Source organism: Aphis gossypii, chromosome 1, assembly GCF_020184175.1.
Source record: "Aphis gossypii isolate Hap1 chromosome 1, ASM2018417v2, whole genome shotgun sequence".
In the NCBI taxonomy this organism is placed as follows: Eukaryota; Metazoa; Arthropoda; class Insecta; order Hemiptera; family Aphididae; genus Aphis; species Aphis gossypii.
In genome coordinates, this window is record NC_065530.1 from 29019319 (window position 1) to 29038643 (window position 19325).

A 19325-nucleotide genomic window follows, 5' to 3' on the forward strand; every position below is an offset into this window, starting at 1 on the left:
GCTGTACATTAGGTACTGTTTGGATCACTTTTATATATTTAGGAGTGTTAAATTTGAATCCAATGATTGGTATCATTGTATACGAAAAACGATTCTGAACGAAGATGATTTGTCAGCCTAGGATATAATTTCTAGTAGTTAAAGTATGGTTCCAGTATGGTGAAAAAGGTGGTTTGTGTTTTAATGGCCTGAATAAACCAAAATTTAAGTTCTTTTATATAATTATTGTAAGCTAAATTTATGTTTGTATTAATTTTTCAAGTATTTTGACTCCGTCAAAAAAATTTTATTGACACTTCAAAAAAAAATTCTTATAAAAATTGAAAATTTCAGTTGTCTATAAATAGCTCAAAAAATTCAAAATATTTTGAAAATCAAATCATGTAAAGAAAATGCCAAGCTAAATAATTGGTGAAATTTTCAAGTATCTACGATTTATACTTTTTGAATAATAAAAAATGTTTAAAATCGTTTGAGGATAAATCGTGTTCGTTACGCTATTTAGTAAAAATTTAAAATTCTAACGCACTTAAATTTTTCCTTTAATGATGCGTCGAGTTTTCTTTATAGCTACTTGAAGGAAAAATTATGGAAAACTTAGTGTTGTATTTTCAATCCTTAGTTATAAACAAAAATTTCATGATTTTTCAACTTCAAAATTATTTACAAATTTTCACAATTTCGACATATTTCGTAAAAATTTAAATTACCTATAAACGCTTTAAAAAAAAATTGTGGCTCACGAATTTTGATTTTTTTTTAACTACAATAAGAACAACGCATAAGAAAACTTGTAATAAATTTTAAAGTTATTTTGGCCATCCAAAATTTTTTATCGACACTTCAAAAATAAATTCTCAGAAAAATCCAAAATTTCAGTGGTCTATAAATAGCTCAAAAAAAAGTCAAAATATTTTGAAAATTTAGCCATGTACTAATAACGGTAGTATAAACATGTGAAAATTTCAAGTATTTACAGTGATTAGTTTTTGAGTTACAACCATATAAAAAAGTTGATTTGGTCGAAAGCTGGTTTTGCGTAAAATTCCCGTTTTCCGTCACTTTTTTTGTTGTTTTTCTCGATTTTTTTGAAAACTGTTGGAAAAAGCTTTTACCTCTATAATGCACCAAGGATATTCACTTTGCCATCGGAAACCATCTCCAAAGTTTAGAATCTAAAATCTAAAATTGAAAAATTATTTTGGGTAATCTATTATTAAAATTATAATTTTCTAAATATTTTGAAACACATTTTTATCAGTTTTAAAATAGGTGTTTAAATGTTCAATTCCCTAGTTTTTTCTCTAAAACCAATGTTGATTATGTTCGACTTAAAACTCGAAAATTGAGGGATGAATTGCTCTTCATAACTCATACAGTCATACCTAGGTGTTTTTCTTACGGAAATTAGTTACTATATATTAATCAAAGTAACTAATAACATTGATTATATAATATAGTGTATATAATCAATGCTAATAAGTCTTAATTTTTATTCAATCGTCAAAAAATTACTAATATATAATATAACGTATAAAAATATAGCGGCTGACAAAACCGCTTACGCATAAAATCGTTTTTAGTACCTTTTCAAACTTGACATGATTTATCATGGAATACAATTCATTAAACCCGTTCATTAAAGACTTATTCACGTAATTCATTATTGTCTTTATTTAATAACGAAGTGTACCCTTAGGCAATAGGCATGCGCAAGGGAAAAAACGATATTTTTGGGGACATTGAACATACGAAGGTACAAATGTAATTGCCATTTTAATGGCGACTAATGATAATTTTACATTATACATTATTGCCCAATCGCGTAGTTAAAATATTATATTTTTTTTCCACGATTATCAAAATATCATGTTAATGGGCTAGTGCGTCTTGAGGTTTTCCAGATTGGACAGTGAAAACGTTAGAACACAGAGTAGATGAAAATTTCATCAGCTATAACATTATTTAACATATGGTACTCAGAGGCGCTAGCAGAAAATTGGCAAACCTAACCTGGGCTTACCCTGTCAGTTTTCGCAATAACATTTTGGTAAAATAACGACGATCAAAAAATTGTGCAATGGGTAATGTAATAAATGGGGCATTAATGACCGCCGTAATTTAATAAAACACAATAATAAAATAGATATCTATGTTTACAATGATAAAAATATGTAACTAAAAACTTAAAAAGAAAATAACTAATTATTTGCAAAATATTAGAATGATTTTTTTTTTGTTGATTAAAAAATCTCAGTGGGTGCAATGGCCAGGAGCACGATTTAAGATATACCTTAAGATACTTTAAGATATATCTTAAATCGTGGCCAGGAGTGTGATCAGAGTTTCGAGTTTCGCCCATTTGATCATGCTTATCAGTTATAATTCTTATCAGGTGAAGAACTGATCCCGTCGGCAATCACTGACCACTTAAGCTTGTAAATAATAACTATTAAACTATAATTAATAAAAGTTCTGCCTAAGTAGTCTACAGGTCTACATCATAGATTAAACTACGCTCTAGTGCATACCTACTGCAGTTTACTTCCAACGAGCAACAACTTGCTAATTGCCTGTTAATTATTTATTTCGTTCTTTTTATTTCCAATCAATAAACTTGTAATTAGTAAATACCTAATAGGTTTTGTTTAAAAATTGTGTTACCCAAGCTATGTGATTGTTACAATGGGCTGTGTTTACAGCAGCAGAAAAACTTTACCACCGTTTTTCTTCAAAGTAAGTATAGCGAAATCAGTCTTAATGATTAATTTACGAATATAAAATATAAATTATTAACTTGCTTAATGGTCATAGGTTATAAATATAGATGACAATGGCAAAGAGAAATACCATGGCCAAATGGAAGTCGCCACTTGCAATCTTATATTGCATAAAAGTGGAGAACCGTCCATTATTTGGCCGTTAAGCACGATTCGACGTTATGGATATGAAGATTTCATGTTTTGCTTTGAGGCCGGCCGCTCGTCTCCTTTTGGCCAAGGCATATTTGCATTCAGAAGTAAAGACGCAAAAAATATTTTTAATGCTGTCAAAGATAAATTACAGGTATAATTTTAAAACATTTTCTATATTATTATTATTATTAAATATTAAGTACCTAGGTTATATAAACTATTACTCATTTACATCCCAATAATCAAAAATACATTTTGATTATAAATGAAATTAAGAGAAAAAATACATTATTAAATGCACAACGTGAAAATAAATTATTTATAATAAAACTTAATTGTCATTAATATAATAAATGTATTTTATTATAAAAGTGAATAATGAGGTTTAAAGACGTCTTTTGATAAAGATAACCTAATGAGGCACCGCTCTCATAAATATCTTAAATACCAAAATGTTTATGTTATATCAATCTGTTTTTTTTTTAAATTAAGAAAAAGTTATGTATTTTAGATTGAGAGTGGAGCAGATGTAGTTAAAGATATAACTTCTGAAGTACGTAATTATTCCAGTCAGTCATGCACAAGTACACATACAATTGAAAAAGTTTATGATGAATTTAGTTTCAATGGACTAAGGTTTAGTAGCGAGTTGAACAATATCATCCAACCTCCAGATCTCATGCTAGACCCAGATACTGCATTTTTACCAAGAAGTTCTTATGTGAACATGCTGAATGACAATGAAGAAGAAGATGATTTATTTAATGATCCTTTTGAGTTACCTAAAGATACTCCCACGTACACAGAAGTTGAAATAGCTGTTTGCACGCCTAAAAGGAAGAGCGAATCACTGCCTACTTCCCCTACAGATATACCGAGTTATACAGCAATTGATTTCAATCAAACAATGCATTTAAGTCAAAAAATGCTTAGAGGTAGTGAAGATGCTGGGATCAGGAAAACTAGACATGATTCTACAATGAGCAATCCTTAATAATATTATTAGAATCAACACAATTTGGAGACTGCTTATAAATGTATCCAACCAGATTTGTTGCACCAGAATATTTATGATGATCTTTAATCACTCGTTTATTTGTCTAAGTATATTTTTTGATTCGTGTTAAATAATTTTTCTTTCTGCATTTATATTGCTCAGTGCTTTTTTTTTAGAGAGATATGTCTAGAACAAAATTAGTGTTTAGTTGTGTTAAGATAAATAAAGTTTATATTTTAAAATCACAAGGAATATAATAATTCCTAATAACATTATCGGCTGTTAATGTTTACAGTGTATTTATTTAATAATAATGCCAAAGCTAATGTGATGTGTTGTTTTCAATAACACAGTTTTTTTTTTTTTTTAAGTTACTAATATTTATACATTTTGTCATATACTCAAAATAACTACTGTTATATTATTTTAGTAGTCTACGATCTGTTCATTATAAACTGATTTGTCAAATAATTTGTACAAATGTTAACATTATTTGTCTCAGTCTATTATTTTGTGCCATACGCATTCCTCAAGGTTGTTCAGACTGAATATTTTTCTTTGTTAAAACATTGTTTATTGAATATTGAATTAGTATTTTTAACCATAAATATTGTTATAAAATTATAGTGTCAAAAATATATAATATTATATGTCAAATAAAATGTGTAGGTATCTATTTAATTTGTAATAAGAAAACAATTTGAATATTTCAAATATTTCAAATAATAATTTATAAAAAATGTAGTTTTTTACAATACACAATTAATACCATAGAATTAATGTTATTGCATATTTACATGATATAATTAAAAAACTGATTGTGTAATATGAAAAAAAAACTGATTTGGTAGATTAGTCATCATTCATGATTAAATGCCATATTATTCATTAGTTGTTATTGATTATTATAGATTTATAAGAGATGATTATAAATATTTTTAATCAGGAACTATGATTATATTATGACTCATACTAATTAGTACTCATAGTTCGTATTAGTGAAAAGTATTTATTTTTTAACTTTTTATAAATCAAATATTTATAATCCATATATTAAGTTTAACATGTTAACTCGTTTTTGTAAATTTATAAATAATTAGTATTCTTATCAATTATGTAGTCTTTAATACTATACTATAACTATACTTATAGTTATCAGTTAGGTACTAATATCTTGTAAATATTATTACAAGGACAATTAAATATATTTTGTCTGTAGACCGTAATATATATTTTTTTCACAGAATCTAAACCACTTGATTCTTTTTTATTAAGACTTATTAATTACCATACTAAAACAATAAAACTTATTCATGATTTTAAATTATAAATCCTGAACATTATTATTATCTCATTTCATTCTTGTTGGAAATCTGTTTATATTTGATCAACGGCAGACCTATATCTAATTATAGTCTGATCAAAAGATTATTGTCAAACAGTAAATGCTTAGATACTAGTTTAAAGTCTAATTGTCATTTGTATAACTTACTGAACTCTGAATAATTGGTTTGTTATAATATGGATTTAGTCTATCATATTGTATTTCAAGTAATTGTCTTATAATGCGCTGGCTTAAAGTTAATTGAAAAGCTGTTTTAGCATAGTATTATAAAAAAATAGTGTACTTACTCATAATTAATAACTCATTATACACTGACTTTAGTTACATTGCATGTTAAATATTACACAATTATTTTGCCAAGAGTATGCAACCTAGTGTTATGGCTTCTTGTTTTTGGTTTCAACTTCATTTGATTTATTTATCAGTTAGCTGGAATCTGGGACACTGGTTCACATTACATTGTAGTAAATTTAATTAACAGATTTCAATTCAACAAATTAAATGAATACTATTTTTATTCACATTAAAAATAATACTATCTATTGAAGTGTTGTTTAGATTTTTTAGTACTATCACATAAAAATGCAATGTATTTTTTTTTTATTCATCATTTGATTATGAATTTTTTTTTTTAAAAATAAAAACAATTGATTAATAAAAAAGTAATAATTAAAACCGTAGTATTTATTGATTCTCAATTCTATAAATTTTTGAAAGAATACACAAAAATAAATAAAAATATTTATAAGTTTACAAAGTTGTCCCTAAGATATGACCACAGTTGTAGCCAAAACTGCGATTGTGACAATTGTTTATAGAGTAATGTATAAAATAAAATAAATTTTTAAGGCAATCGCCCTGTCAATTGTAAAATAAACAAAGTGTTATAACACACTGAACATGTATGTTGTTTCAACTTGTTCTATTATAGTTAGCATAATTAATCACTTTAAGCTTACCATATAAAATATGAAATTGAAAAAATAGAATAAATCTGAATTGTTACATACACATTCTTTTTAACCAATGTACTTTTACATAGACTAATCTACTTAATACAAAAATAATATAAATTAATAATTTATCTTTTATACATCAGTCTTGATCATCTTCTATATAAAATTAAATATAGTACATATTTATGGCTCATGGTACTGTATTAGTGGCCATAGCAACTGGCCACATCATTGGACCTTTGTATATAAATTTTGCCATTGCATTTTTAATGGCAACAAAATGTCTTTTAAATTCTAAGCCACAACCTCTTGACAGTCTGAAGTCCATTAGTGTCTGATGGTTCATTGGAATCACATTCGATTTAAACACTAAACGCTGATCAGCAGTGGTAATTGTAACCTAGAGTCAAATAAAATATTTTTATGTCTATAAATTTCAAAATCTATTTTAATAGGTAACTTACCAAACCAGAAGTATTGATTTTACATGTATAACCCAAATCATCAAGAAACTGTGACAAAGTAGCCAATGCTTCATCAGATGATAAACAAACAATAAATCTAGTCATTCTTTTGACTAATTTCTGAATAGAATTCTAGAAGATAGTAGTTAAAAATACAATTATTATTTTTTTCTTTTTGAATTTTAAATGATATAATTACGTTTAACGTGGTTGACACTGTTTGTGATGTCTGAATTTGTGAAGATAACAACAAATCTTCAACCTGAGTAGGCTGAGTAAATGAATGTATATCAGATTCATTAGGTGGAATAGATACAGAAAATGGAACGGCTGCTGGAGCGGGTTGAGAATAACAAGGACGTGCATCATCAAATCCTCTATCAGATAAAACAGAAATGCCCACTTTCTTGTTATCTAAATAAACACCACATCATTGCATTACAATAAAATATTAATATTAATGAATATTTTTAATTTATATAAAATACTATTGAAAAAATAATAATTATTAATCTAACACAGAGATAAGATACCCAGAGATTACTGATGTTTGTTTATATACTCAGAAATCACTTGGTACCTGAATGTGTATTAGATTCTGTTGTGAGTTATTAACTTCATAAAATAAAAATGTACCACTTGTTTTTGACTTAATGAACCAATGATGAGCTTGAATTTTTGGTATATCATATCTTTTGGATGGTGTTGGTATTAATATTTTTCTTACAAGAGACAATGCTAAAGTATCTAATTTGCACCATGGTGAATGATTAGCATAATCAGTAGTCTTCCATAATTTATAATCTTCATCATCAGCTGATGGCATTTCCCAAGGTAACTCTAAATTCATAAAAGTTCATAATTTATTTTATTGATACATTTATATGTGTATATTAAATTAATTTTATTTAGTTGACACTTATACCTAAATTTTAAACATTTCTTAATCTATATTTAGAATGAAAAAATAATTTTAAGAACTATTGTTAACAAATTAGATAACTAGAATATTTTAATATCTATAAAATATATATTTAATAAGACATTAATTTTGCCTGAAGTTAAAGATTTAATCAAAAGATTGTTAAATAAAAATTAAATTTAGAATTACAGCATGTTCTAACTGAGATACAAAACAATTAATTATACTTTAGAATTTTAGTAAAAATAAAGAATACTGAATAATAAATATTATATTTTAAGGATTTTTTTAAAAATGTATTATTGAAATCAATAGTAATGACAAATAAACCTTATTTAACTCAATTTAAGAGTATTTCTTCACAAGGATAGGTAAGGCAAGATGACAGTGGTAGGTGGACTTATCACTTTGTAGACATTTGATGATGGGGAAATTATGTTAGAATTTAGAAATAGAAAAAAATTGATTATTGTCACCAAGAGGTTCTGTTAACAAAGTAAACTATATTCTGGCTTAAGAAATTACCGTTTCGTGTTTGCAGACTGGCAGGGACCAGCCCAAGAGACAATTCCCCTCATATATACATATTACATACTGTACATAACTAACTATTATGGATAGGTTTAAGAAATGGGGGAAATAGACAAAACAGGGGGAGGAACATAGAATCGGACACATTATGGTTGGGATATGGCAATGCATTCGCTTGGGATAGAGTTTAGTACTAGATATTTTTACTCTTTTCAACAATACAATTTTAAAACTAACAACAAATTTTTAACTTTTAACTTTTGAAAAAAAAAATGTAGGAACTATATTTATAATATATTTTATATTAGTATCACCTAATTTAATGAAAGTTAATCTGAATGATTTATTGTTCTATGTAGAACACACTGTACTATTAATATTTTAATTAAAATTATTATTAAAAATAAAATAATTATAGCGTAAAATATATTGATGCAGTATCAATTACCAATAACTTTGGTACAGAAGCTTTAGGGCGTCTGTTTAAAATATACCTACAGCTAAAGTACCAAAGAGATCAACAATGACACATTAATGAATTACCAGTTTAATAGTGAATATAATATATTAAGTAATTTATTACTAATAGATAGTTTTTATCATTAGTTTATTCAAAATAATTACCTCCAGCAAGCATAGAAACTAGTATAATACCACATGACCAAATATCAGAAGGTTCAGCTTGATAAGGTAACTCTGACAAAACTTCGGGAGCTAAATACGGTCGTGTTCCACATCTTTTTTCAAGTTTACGCCTCTATTTAAATAAGATTAACATATGTTAAAATATTTTAATGGGTTTAAAAAAAAAAAAAAAAAAATGTTATCATGAATGATTTTTTAAATGTGAAAATTATCTAAATTGTTTTTTTAGAACATTTAACTATTGGCTCTATCAGATAAATTAAAAATTATTATTAATACATACATAATTTAATCATAATAATATGTTAAAATTATATTAGCTATATCACATTACAAAAATCATACATAAAAAAAAAATTACCTACTTTCCCACCACATAAAAATAAAGTTGCTAATCCAAAATCACTTATTTTTAAATTTCCATGTTCATCCAACAATAAATTTTCTGGTTTCAAATCTCTATGAGCAATACCATTATTATGTAAATATTCCTAGAAAATATTGTACATATTATTAATATGTTTGGACAAAAACTTTATAGAAAAATAGAAAACATACAACTCCAGCAAGCAACTCTTTAAAAAACTTCTTGGCTTCAGAGTGAGGCATTCCAATGTCTGGTTCTAAGTTACAAACAACAATTATAAGTTATTACTTAAAATAAAAAATATAAATCCTAATTAACTTACCAATTCGATCAAATAGTTCACCTCCAGATGCATATTCTAAGAATATAAAATAATTATCTTTGCTATGACGATGTCCAAAATATTTAATAATACTTGAATGCTTCAAACGGGAATGTATGGCTGCTTCTTTTTTTACCATCATCAGTGCATCAGGAAAATTTTTTAGATCAATTATTTTCATAGCTACAGTGCCATTTGTATTTTGGTTTATCAAAAGTTTTACTCTAAAACATAAGCACATACAAATTAAGTATAAATTATATTTTAAATATATTATAGGTATAGTAATATACCTAATACAGAAACAGAACTTATTTAATGAAATACAGAGAAAAAGAAAAAAATATTATATCATAAATTTAATATTGATTTTCATTTAATTACATTTATATTTTTAAAAATACTAAGGAATAATGTATTCTATCCCCAAAAAACATGGAATTGGGAATCATAAATAACTTTAGTCTAAGTAAAAACATTTAAATAAAATTGAAACAATTAGAACCAATATAGATGAAAATGTACAAGGGATTTTTACTGAAATTAATGAAAGCACACTAGTTATATTAAAATAAAATAATGAATAACTGTATTTTAACCCAAGAAAATGAACACTTTAAATTCTTATACATGTATTGGATTCAGTATAATAATATAATCTAAACATACTCGCCAAATGTTCCTTCGCCTAAAGTTTGAGCGATTCTCCATCCTTCAACAAATTCAGAACTCATTTGTAATTTTGAGTTAATAATATTGAGCAAGCCTTCAAACTACTTTTTTGTCTGTAAAATAAATACAATGAAATAGGTATTAAGGTAGGTATCTAATATAGTAATATCAAATCTATTACAATGTATAAGAATCATGATATGTTAAGTAAACGTGATTGTTGTATTATTATTTTTATAATAAGACACAAATATTGAAAAATCATCATAATTTTTGTTTATATAGTAATACAGTTGAATAATAATGGTATAACTCACTACTTGGATTATTCCACTTATCCTTGGTTCTACGTTAACGTGGTTTAGATAATGACACTCGATAGCCGAAGTTTGAAATTCAAATTCTAAATTGTCAAAAAAGTGTTTAATGGATAAAAAGAAATGTAAACAGTAACAACTATAAAGTAATTACTATTCAAGTAATAAGTAAATAGTGAGTACAATATACTGCAGTTCTATACACCGTATACACTATATACTGCAGTAATGCAGTATAGCAAATTCCGTTAACGTTAACTCGTTTGTTTTTCAAAAGTTTAATTTTTGAGGTTAATTTTGTCATTTCGCCATTCGTACAATCGAAAATTATAAACTATCGATATATGATAATCCAAGGACTTTGTAAATAATCCAAAGATTCTCTTTTGTGATTCAAGGTGTCTACGAATCTTTGATGTAGCCGATACACAGTGTGAGGAATACTATTTTAGGTAGGTAGTTCTAGCCGCTCGTAATATAGGTATATTAGTATACCTAATTATTATAATAATAAAATCAACACAAGTCACAAATTATGAATGGAATATAGGTAAATATAATATTATGGAACAATTGCAGTTTAGCTATCGAGCAATTTTCTTGTTTTTTTTTTTTGTAATATATGTTTTTATAAACAAATGTATTTCAACGAGTTAAGAATGATGGTCCCAAAACAAATTTGCGCAAATAGTTGTTTTAAAAGTTGTATACTTCTAAAGATTGCGATTTTACGTTTTTATGTAGGTACGTGAGAAACACTACTTTAACGCCACGCGGAGGATTTCAGTCTGGCAACCGAAGCTGGTAGGCGAAGGATAATATAGTATAGTAGAACTAAGAATAACTAGAATAGAGTAATATACTTATATTACTTTAACCATAGATAATTCTTTATTATCTATGACTTTAACAGGCCATCGATTCTGGCGACAGTGGCCGATAGGCGAAGAGAGATTAGGTTAGTTTTTTATTTGATACCATCGTTTTTAATTCGTTGAAACACAATATATATTTCCAACAAAAAAAAAAAAAATCAAGAACGCTTGGTAGCTAAACTTCAATTATACAAAAATTATTATTTTAGTCCACACTAAATAGGTAATTAAAAAAAAAAAAAAAAAATGCAAATACGAGTTTTAGTTGACCAAAATTTACCTACTTAGTGAAAAAATTAACAAAATTAATGTATTAAAATATAGGTAAATATAATATTATTAAGTAAGATACATTAAACAAAAAAAAATCATTCGGAATCAGTCACTTAAAGATTCACTTTCGAATTTCGATAACACTAGACTATCGGATCTATTAACTTATTTTTCAATGTTCAATAAAAAGATAACTTCTGGTGATAATGTTGTCGGAGATTTTTTAAACTTGGTTCTCAGTGATGTTATTTTAGGATCAGATGTTTCTAAGAGAAAGGTGAAAAGATCTGTATTAGTATTTACACGTGAATTCTGTCTGGTTGCATGTGTTAACTTTGAATTTAATGATAGGTATCATTGTACACGAAAAATGATTCTGAACGGAGATGATTTTCCAGTGGGTGCAGGTGAAAAAGGCGGTTTATAATTTAATGATCTGAATACCTCAAAATTAAATCATGTACAGAAAATTCTAGTTTAAACAACTGGTATATAATTCCAATTTCCATGACTAGTAATTTTTAACTATAACAAAAATCTAAAACTATTTAATAGTATTAAATGGTTATTTTACGCTTGAATTTTGATCTCGTATAAATTTAAACTTTGGATAAAATTCTTTTGATTGGCCAACGCTCAACTTCTTTTGTAATTATTGTAAGCCAAACTTATAGAAAATCTTGTATTACATTTTCCACTCTTAACTACTCGTACAACATTTTTTATAAATTTTTATCTGCAAAATAATTTGCAAATATTCATGATTTTGATGAATTTAGTTAATATTTGAAATTTAAACGCTTATAAAAATATTGTGCCTATGTATTTTAATAATTTTTGAATCACTATAAGATCGACTCACGAAGAACTTACTCTGTATTAAATTTTCAAAAAAATCTTATCAACGTTTTAAATACTTAGAAAAATCGAAAATTTCAGTTGTCTATAAATACATAAAAAAAAAACCATAATATTATGAACATTTAACTGTAAATAGATAACACTAATATAAACATTTGATGACAATTTTGAGTACTTTCAGTGATTTGTTTTTGAGTTACTATTATGTTATCGTTTTCATCAAAAACTGATTTTGCGTAAAAATTCCTGTTTTTTGTGGTTTTTCCTGATTTTTTGAAAACTTTAAATTAAAAATTTTAATTTATGACCTTTATAATGCAACAAATAATATTCAATTTGCCATTGGAAGCCATCCTTGAAGTTTTAAACTGACGCATGATTTCGATAGTTATGGTGTTTACAGGCTACGGACACAAAAAAATACACACCCATACACATCATTGTTGAATCAATACATTCATTACCCTGTTCAGAATCTAGCAGAAGATTTCAGAAACATGTCAATTCTGCACTACCTAATCCTAACATTTTATTTGTAAAGTAAACAGAAACACTACCGAAATTATTTTTAAATTAAAAGTTAAAAATAAATTTTATTATAATGATTTTAAAACCTTTCAATATGGTACACAGTATTTGAAAATGTTTATTTGTATAATACATTTTGTACAGTAAAAATTAAAAAAAAATGTGGTGCCATGTTACCATTATAAATTATTTAATCATACGTTGAGTGTATATTACACTAAAGTAATATAATATATTATATTATACACAGTATTCTTGTAGTAGTCATACATTTTATCGTAATAAAATTGAGTTATAGTTTAATAAAATCTCAAGACTCATCATCCCCTAAAAATTAATACTGATTTTATTTATTCATCAGTAATCAACTAAGAATTCGCTTTAAAAACCACACAATTAAAAAAAAAAACAAACATGAAAAAGTTAAAACATTCAGCGGAAAAACGTAGAATTTTAATTTTGATATTTGGATTTCTATTGGATAATTTCAATATTAATTATACCATTGTAGTTGCACTTGGCATATCATATTACCGATATATCGATATCGTTTAGGTAATATTTTTTTCTATTTGAAAAAATAGGGCGGTTACAGCTTTTCTGAGTTAAAAATATAACACAGATACAATTATAGTATTATACTGCTATATTGTGTATCGCTTATTATAAATTAACATAACCACCTTCAGCAGCACGTAGCTGATATTGAGTTTATTGAGCTCGCAGTAGTGTATTTCGAATTTTTTTATTTTAATAAAATCATTGAACAGAGGTAAACAGATTGTGGTTAAGTTTGCCATTATTTTAAACACTGCTTTGTCATATGAACCTGACCGGTAGAAAGAATTGTTATATCTCGAAACACAATTACAAGACTTTTTTTTTAAATCTCACTAATATTCTATTTTATTATAATTAGTATATGGTAGTTTTTATAATAAAAAATTTAAAATTAATGTGTTTAGTATTTCGCAGTATTTCAGAAAGAGATAAATATATAGGTACTTTCCTATACATTTCCATTTCAAATAAAAATATTCAAATCAAAATATTTCAAATAAAAAAATTGATAATGAGAGTGGAATGAAAAATAATATATATTGCTTCACTAAGGTTATCAGCCAATCAAAGTTGAGAACTTCAACTAACCCAGGTCGTATAAGAGATGATCAGGCTAATCCAATTTATTATATATATTAATATGTTTGATGTAATCATACTTTCGTTATAGTTCTACAATGCAGCACATATAAAAGACAAAAGTATCACAGTTATCGTTACTCAATCAATGTCCAAATCAAATTTCAAATTAATAAAAATAATATAAAAGTATAAATATATATAATAGAACATAATATATGATACAGTAAAAAATGAATAGGTAGAACGCATGCATTTAGAATAATACCCTTTACATTGTTATAATGGCTATACATAAACACATAAAAATAAATACAAAGTTATTAAAATTAATAATTATAAATAACGTTATTTTTATTTTTACAAAAGTGTTGTACAGATTAATGAAGCAAGATTAGAGATAATATTTTGAATAGTAAAAAAATCAATATAAATAATGCTCATTATGTTGCATTAGATGAACTATTGTTTTATTTAGGAATTATTGTTAATTCAATCGTATATAGTAATTGCTAATGAGAAATAATTAAAATAAAAAAGAATAACTATAAAACACAATATTATATTTTCTCATGATGTTAATTATTAATTTTATAATCTTCAGCATTTCAGTTAATTAGTTAACAACGTTCAGTAATAATTACAACGAAGCTAATCATAGTCCAAATGATAATAATTATGATTAAAATGAATCTGGTTACATATAAACAATCAATAAATTTTTATAAGAAAATAAATGATAGTGCAAAATATAAATATTATTATACAAATTGTTTTTAACGTATTAAAGGCCTTTACTGCAGAAGAGACATCTTCAACCTTGATCATCTGTACTCGTTTGTATGAACTTAACTTTTGAACCACTTATACAAATTATCCTGTTTGCCATTCCTTCAAATTACAAAATACATAAAATCAATTGATATATTAACACAGGATGTATGCAATCGTAATTCAATGAAAATCAATAGTAATTATTACGAATATTTGATTAATAAGGGGTAGGATTATTTAGAAATTTTTCTTAATAGTCTTATTTATTTATTTTTTAGAGGATTTACTAACCAGCTCTTTCGTAATTTATCCATGGAAATGGTTTTGGGTATTAATCGTAGTATTTTAGTACTTATGGCGGAGTATTAAAAAACAAAAAAAATATTTTACCGTAAGATTCTATATTATAATAGTCATAAAGAAAAAAAATGATAATAATAGAACATCAATAGAGCTTATTAAATTAAAAAATAATAATTATTCTCGACTAGGTAATCAGCTTCATTCATATTATTATTTAATTGTAATAGCAAATATTAAATACTGTTTTCGGGCTGGCAATAAATGGTAAATAAAAACTTGATCTATTTGTTATAAGAGCGTGTTCTGAAGATGCACTAGAATACGTATAATCAAATAATTTATAAATTAAATTTTTCTAGATTGTAAATAAAGAAAAATTGAAAAAAAAAGATAGGTACTGCATAAAAGGAAAATTAACTTGTCGTCCAACATTAATCTCAAATGTTTAGTTTATACTTGTGTTTTTTAACATAATTTTAAGTGTTATTCTTTATTATTAAAATGCATTAATTTTATTTATAATATTGTGTTATTTTATAATTTATGCTATACGACAATTTATTTGGACAGACACAGGCCTATTCCGTTAATTATTTTTGAGAACCATATGATCTTCATTGTTAATCATGTGTTATTAATTCTATTTAACAAATTCCTCTATAATAGTATAATAATACGATTTTTTTTTGTTCTTCTGGAGAGATTTCGTTACATGGAAATTTCACTGTATTATACTTAAATGAACAAAAAAAAAGTTATTTTACAAAATATGTAAGATGATGTTTTTACTTTTATTGGTTTTCAAAACTGAAAAAGGTATACTATTGAAAAGTAATTATATTGTATCTAAACTAGATTTTCTACACTCATGAAAGTTATACTAGGTATCTTATAGTCACTTTAATCATAAAAATAAAATGATGAATATTGATTTGAACGTTTTGAACCTTACACAACATACAATCTTACGTAGGTACCTACGTAAGTAATTGACTACCAAAAAGGTATATTTGGTAAAAATATATTATAAATATATTTTATAATTTTTAATGATATAATAATAAGTGAATAAAAATTGAATAAAATAAGAAGTAATTAAAAACATAATAATTTAATTGAATGGTAGAAATTTATAAATAGAATTTAATTGTAAAATAATAAATAAGTATCAACTATAAGAGAGTGATTAATATATATTATATTTAAGTAAATATACTCCGTCCACCTTGCGCTTTTGTTTTTTGCGAGTTTTTTTTTGTCAAAACATCAATATCACCAACACAATTAATATTTTGTTCTGAATGGAAAGCCTTATATAGTTATATGACGTGTCCTCATCAGAACTATCGTTAATAACGATCACTAATAAATCATCATCAAGCGTATGTTTTTCAGCATCGAACAAAATATAATAATTAACCTTAAATATTTATAGTTAAAATATTTACTTAAATATTTATTTATACGATCAAAACCCCGCAAACAAACTTTATGTTGTATACTGTGATGCACCCCCTTCCCCTTAACGGTTATGTTAGGATATCTAGATTGCGCCACTGGTTGTATGTTTAAAACAAAAGTATAGCAGTACTATTATAATAGACTATAAGCTAGGTAGTTAAATCGTTATACTATTCAGTTTAGTTATTATGCATTTGATTCTCGGATCGATTTGCAGAGTTTCCATATTATCTAATTTAATAGAGATTAAATAAAATCTGAACTATAATTGAGAATTTCTGATCATTCAATTATGAACTATAATTAATGTCTATATACGTTTCTGAACAACGCGTTAACGTTGAAATATTACTTAGGTACCTATACGATATCGTGGGTTTTTAACGTTGTACGTTTTGTTGTTTATATCTTGTGTTTTAAGTTTAAAGTTATAAATTAAAAAAACTAAAAATGATTGTTTTGGTTAGTCGATTGAAGTATGGACTATATATAATATGGATTAGATTGTATAAAAAAATGAATAAATAAAAACAGCAATTTTGTTTGTCATGATTATACTGTATGGTGCGTGGGCACAAAGCAGTGCTGGTCAGCAAAGGGGAATAATTATACGTATAATAAACAGATAACTGAAAAAAAAGGTTATAAAAATATTGTATAGGTATATATAAAAAAGAAAATAAATTATTTTTATAAAAAACGTACGGCGACGGCTATATGAGGTTGACGGTGACTGTAAAGCACCATACAAATTGTACCTATTAATACGGTGCACATTGACGACGATAAGGTGCCACGGTCGAAACACAAAAAAACTGTTCAACGGTTTTGTCGGTAGTTTGATCGCAATCACGGTAACGGGTAGTGAGTGTTGGTCGGCAATAATCAGAAGCCCTAGTTTAGCAGATGTCAAAACTGTGCCGTACACCGCTTATTGGTGTGTAGCGACGCCTAAATAATCATATATATTATTTATAATGATTTGTTTATAGTGGTGGTACCTACAAAACGTTATTTATTGCTTATTATTAATTTTAATTAGACTAAATATTATACTGTTGTTAAATACCGATTACAAACATTCCAAATAAATACTTTATTCCGGGATACAAAACTGGGTATGGTACCACAAATCTTAAGAATATTAAAATAAAAAATAAGAAGTAGCATACTTTTGTTTCATGCACCAAAGGTTTGAATTGCATTTTTTTTTATTATTCTTAATAAATAAAACTTGACCTCAAAGTAAAAAAAAAAATGTCTGCTTTTTATTAGGTATAGTAGTTACCAAATAAATACTATTTATTTGGTTTATAATCCATTATTTATATAGCTAATTAAGATAAAAAAAGTATTTTTTTCCTCTTATTAGTATTATTATTATTATTACTACAGTCATTTTTATGTCATTTTATACATTGCCAAGCTAACTAATAAATTAATGTATAGTTAAATCATTATAATACAATAATTTAAGAATAAGCATATTATGATAATTGTATATAAAAAATCATAAATTAAAAGTAACAATTTTCATTTCTCGAAAAAATTTATTTCATAAAAAATGTATTTCATTTAAATATACAATAAGCAATAATATTGTAGTACAATAAAAATACTGATTTCTGTACAGTTATAGTACAAATTTAAATGTAGGGTATTTAACTTTTTTAATTAAAAAATATGATAATATATGAATTACTACTGTAATTAATGTTAAAATATTAAAATTAAGTAGTACCTACTAAATATACGAAATTTATACTTTGTTTCTAGATACTTAAAACAAAAATATTTGTAATATTCCAATACTTTATGAGTGAAATGGATTTATATCATTGCACTTCATTTTGATGCTAATTAATAATTATATAATCAAATGAATAGATAACCTATGATAAATTCTATATTACTGAAAGAGTTCTTATAAAAAATTAATAATTATAAATGACAACTCCAATATTAAAAACTGAGGCAGGTTTTTTTTTTTTTTTGGGGGGGGGTCTCAAAATATTTAACTAAAGCAATAAAAAAATCACCGGTATCAAAACCACAATTTCTAGAAAAAGGAACTATAAATATTTCTTTATGCAAAATTTGCATGTTATATAGTATAAATAACTTTTTTTATGGTCTATTAAATGGTTTCTAATATTAAATAAATGTAATTTAATATTTTCAACATTTTATTTATTTTGGAATCATCCATTTTGAGTTGATACTGATCCTTTTTTATTGCTTTAGTTAAAAATTGTATTGATACCTTAAACAATTGCAGAGACTGCCTCAGTTTTTAATACTGGAGTCTGATTGAAGTTGTCGTTTGTAATTATTAATTTGTAAACAACTCTTTCAGTAATATTGAATTTGTCACAAGTTATTTATTTGTTTATATAATTAATATCGAAGTGTAGTGCACTGATATAATTATCTTCACTTAAAATATTAACATAACATTCTTCTAGTAATCAAGATATTTAATAGACCATAGAAAAAAATAATTCTTTGTATGTTATGTACAATTATTGTATATAATATACAAATTCTGCATAAAGAAGTCTTTACAGTTTCATTAGATAGATTCATAAAATCATGTAGAGGATTCGTACTTCTCAAGGAAAAATATTATTTACTAAAATTATATATTTAGGTATAGG

General features: G+C 25.6%; 2 protein-coding genes across 2 annotated transcripts; one reads left to right on the plus strand and one right to left on the minus strand.

Moving 5' to 3' along the window:
* The first annotated feature begins 1252 nt into the window (after window positions 1-1252).
* On the plus strand, window positions 1253-5932 carry LOC114132435 (docking protein 1). The gene is made up of 3 exons (XM_027997897.2): window positions 1253-2736; window positions 2815-3066; window positions 3427-5932. The coding sequence occupies exons 1-3, from the start codon at window positions 2686-2688 to the stop codon at window positions 3907-3909; spliced, it is 786 nt and encodes a 261-aa protein (XP_027853698.1). The 5' UTR covers window positions 1253-2685; the 3' UTR covers window positions 3910-5932.
* On the minus strand, window positions 5921-10703 carry LOC114132433 (serine/threonine-protein kinase grp). Its single transcript, XM_027997896.2, has 10 exons — window positions 10454-10703; window positions 10134-10249; window positions 9465-9688; window positions 9334-9398; window positions 9141-9266; window positions 8755-8887; window positions 7314-7517; window positions 6877-7091; window positions 6678-6809; window positions 5921-6613 (listed from the first exon to the last, which is right to left on the minus strand). Exons 2-10 carry the CDS (start codon window positions 10196-10198, stop codon window positions 6404-6406), a joined length of 1374 nt encoding a protein of 457 aa, XP_027853697.2. The 5' UTR covers window positions 10199-10249; window positions 10454-10703; the 3' UTR covers window positions 5921-6403.
* Between the last annotated feature and the right edge of the window lie 8622 nt (window positions 10704-19325).

Excerpts from the sequence above, each read along its gene's own strand:
- LOC114132435 (XM_027997897.2), top strand. The coding sequence starts at position 2,686 with ATGGGCTGTGTTTACAGCAGCAGAAAAACTTTACCACCGTTTTTCTTC. Across the intron at positions 2,737-2,814 it reads TACCACCGTTTTTCTTCAAA|GTTATAAATATAGATGACAA; the intron begins GTAAGTATAGCG and ends TAATGGTCATAG. Across the intron at positions 3,067-3,426 it reads CTGTCAAAGATAAATTACAG|ATTGAGAGTGGAGCAGATGT; the intron begins GTATAATTTTAA and ends TATGTATTTTAG.
- LOC114132433 (XM_027997896.2), bottom strand. The coding sequence starts at position 10,198 with ATGAGTTCTGAATTTGTTGAAGGATGGAGAATCGCTCAAACTTTAGGC. Across the intron at positions 9,399-9,464 it reads TGAACTATTTGATCGAATTG|AACCAGACATTGGAATGCCT; the intron begins GTAAGTTAATTA and ends TTTGTAACTTAG. Across the intron at positions 8,888-9,140 it reads TATTTTTATGTGGTGGGAAA|AGGCGTAAACTTGAAAAAAG; the intron begins GTAGGTAATTTT and ends TTATTTAAATAG.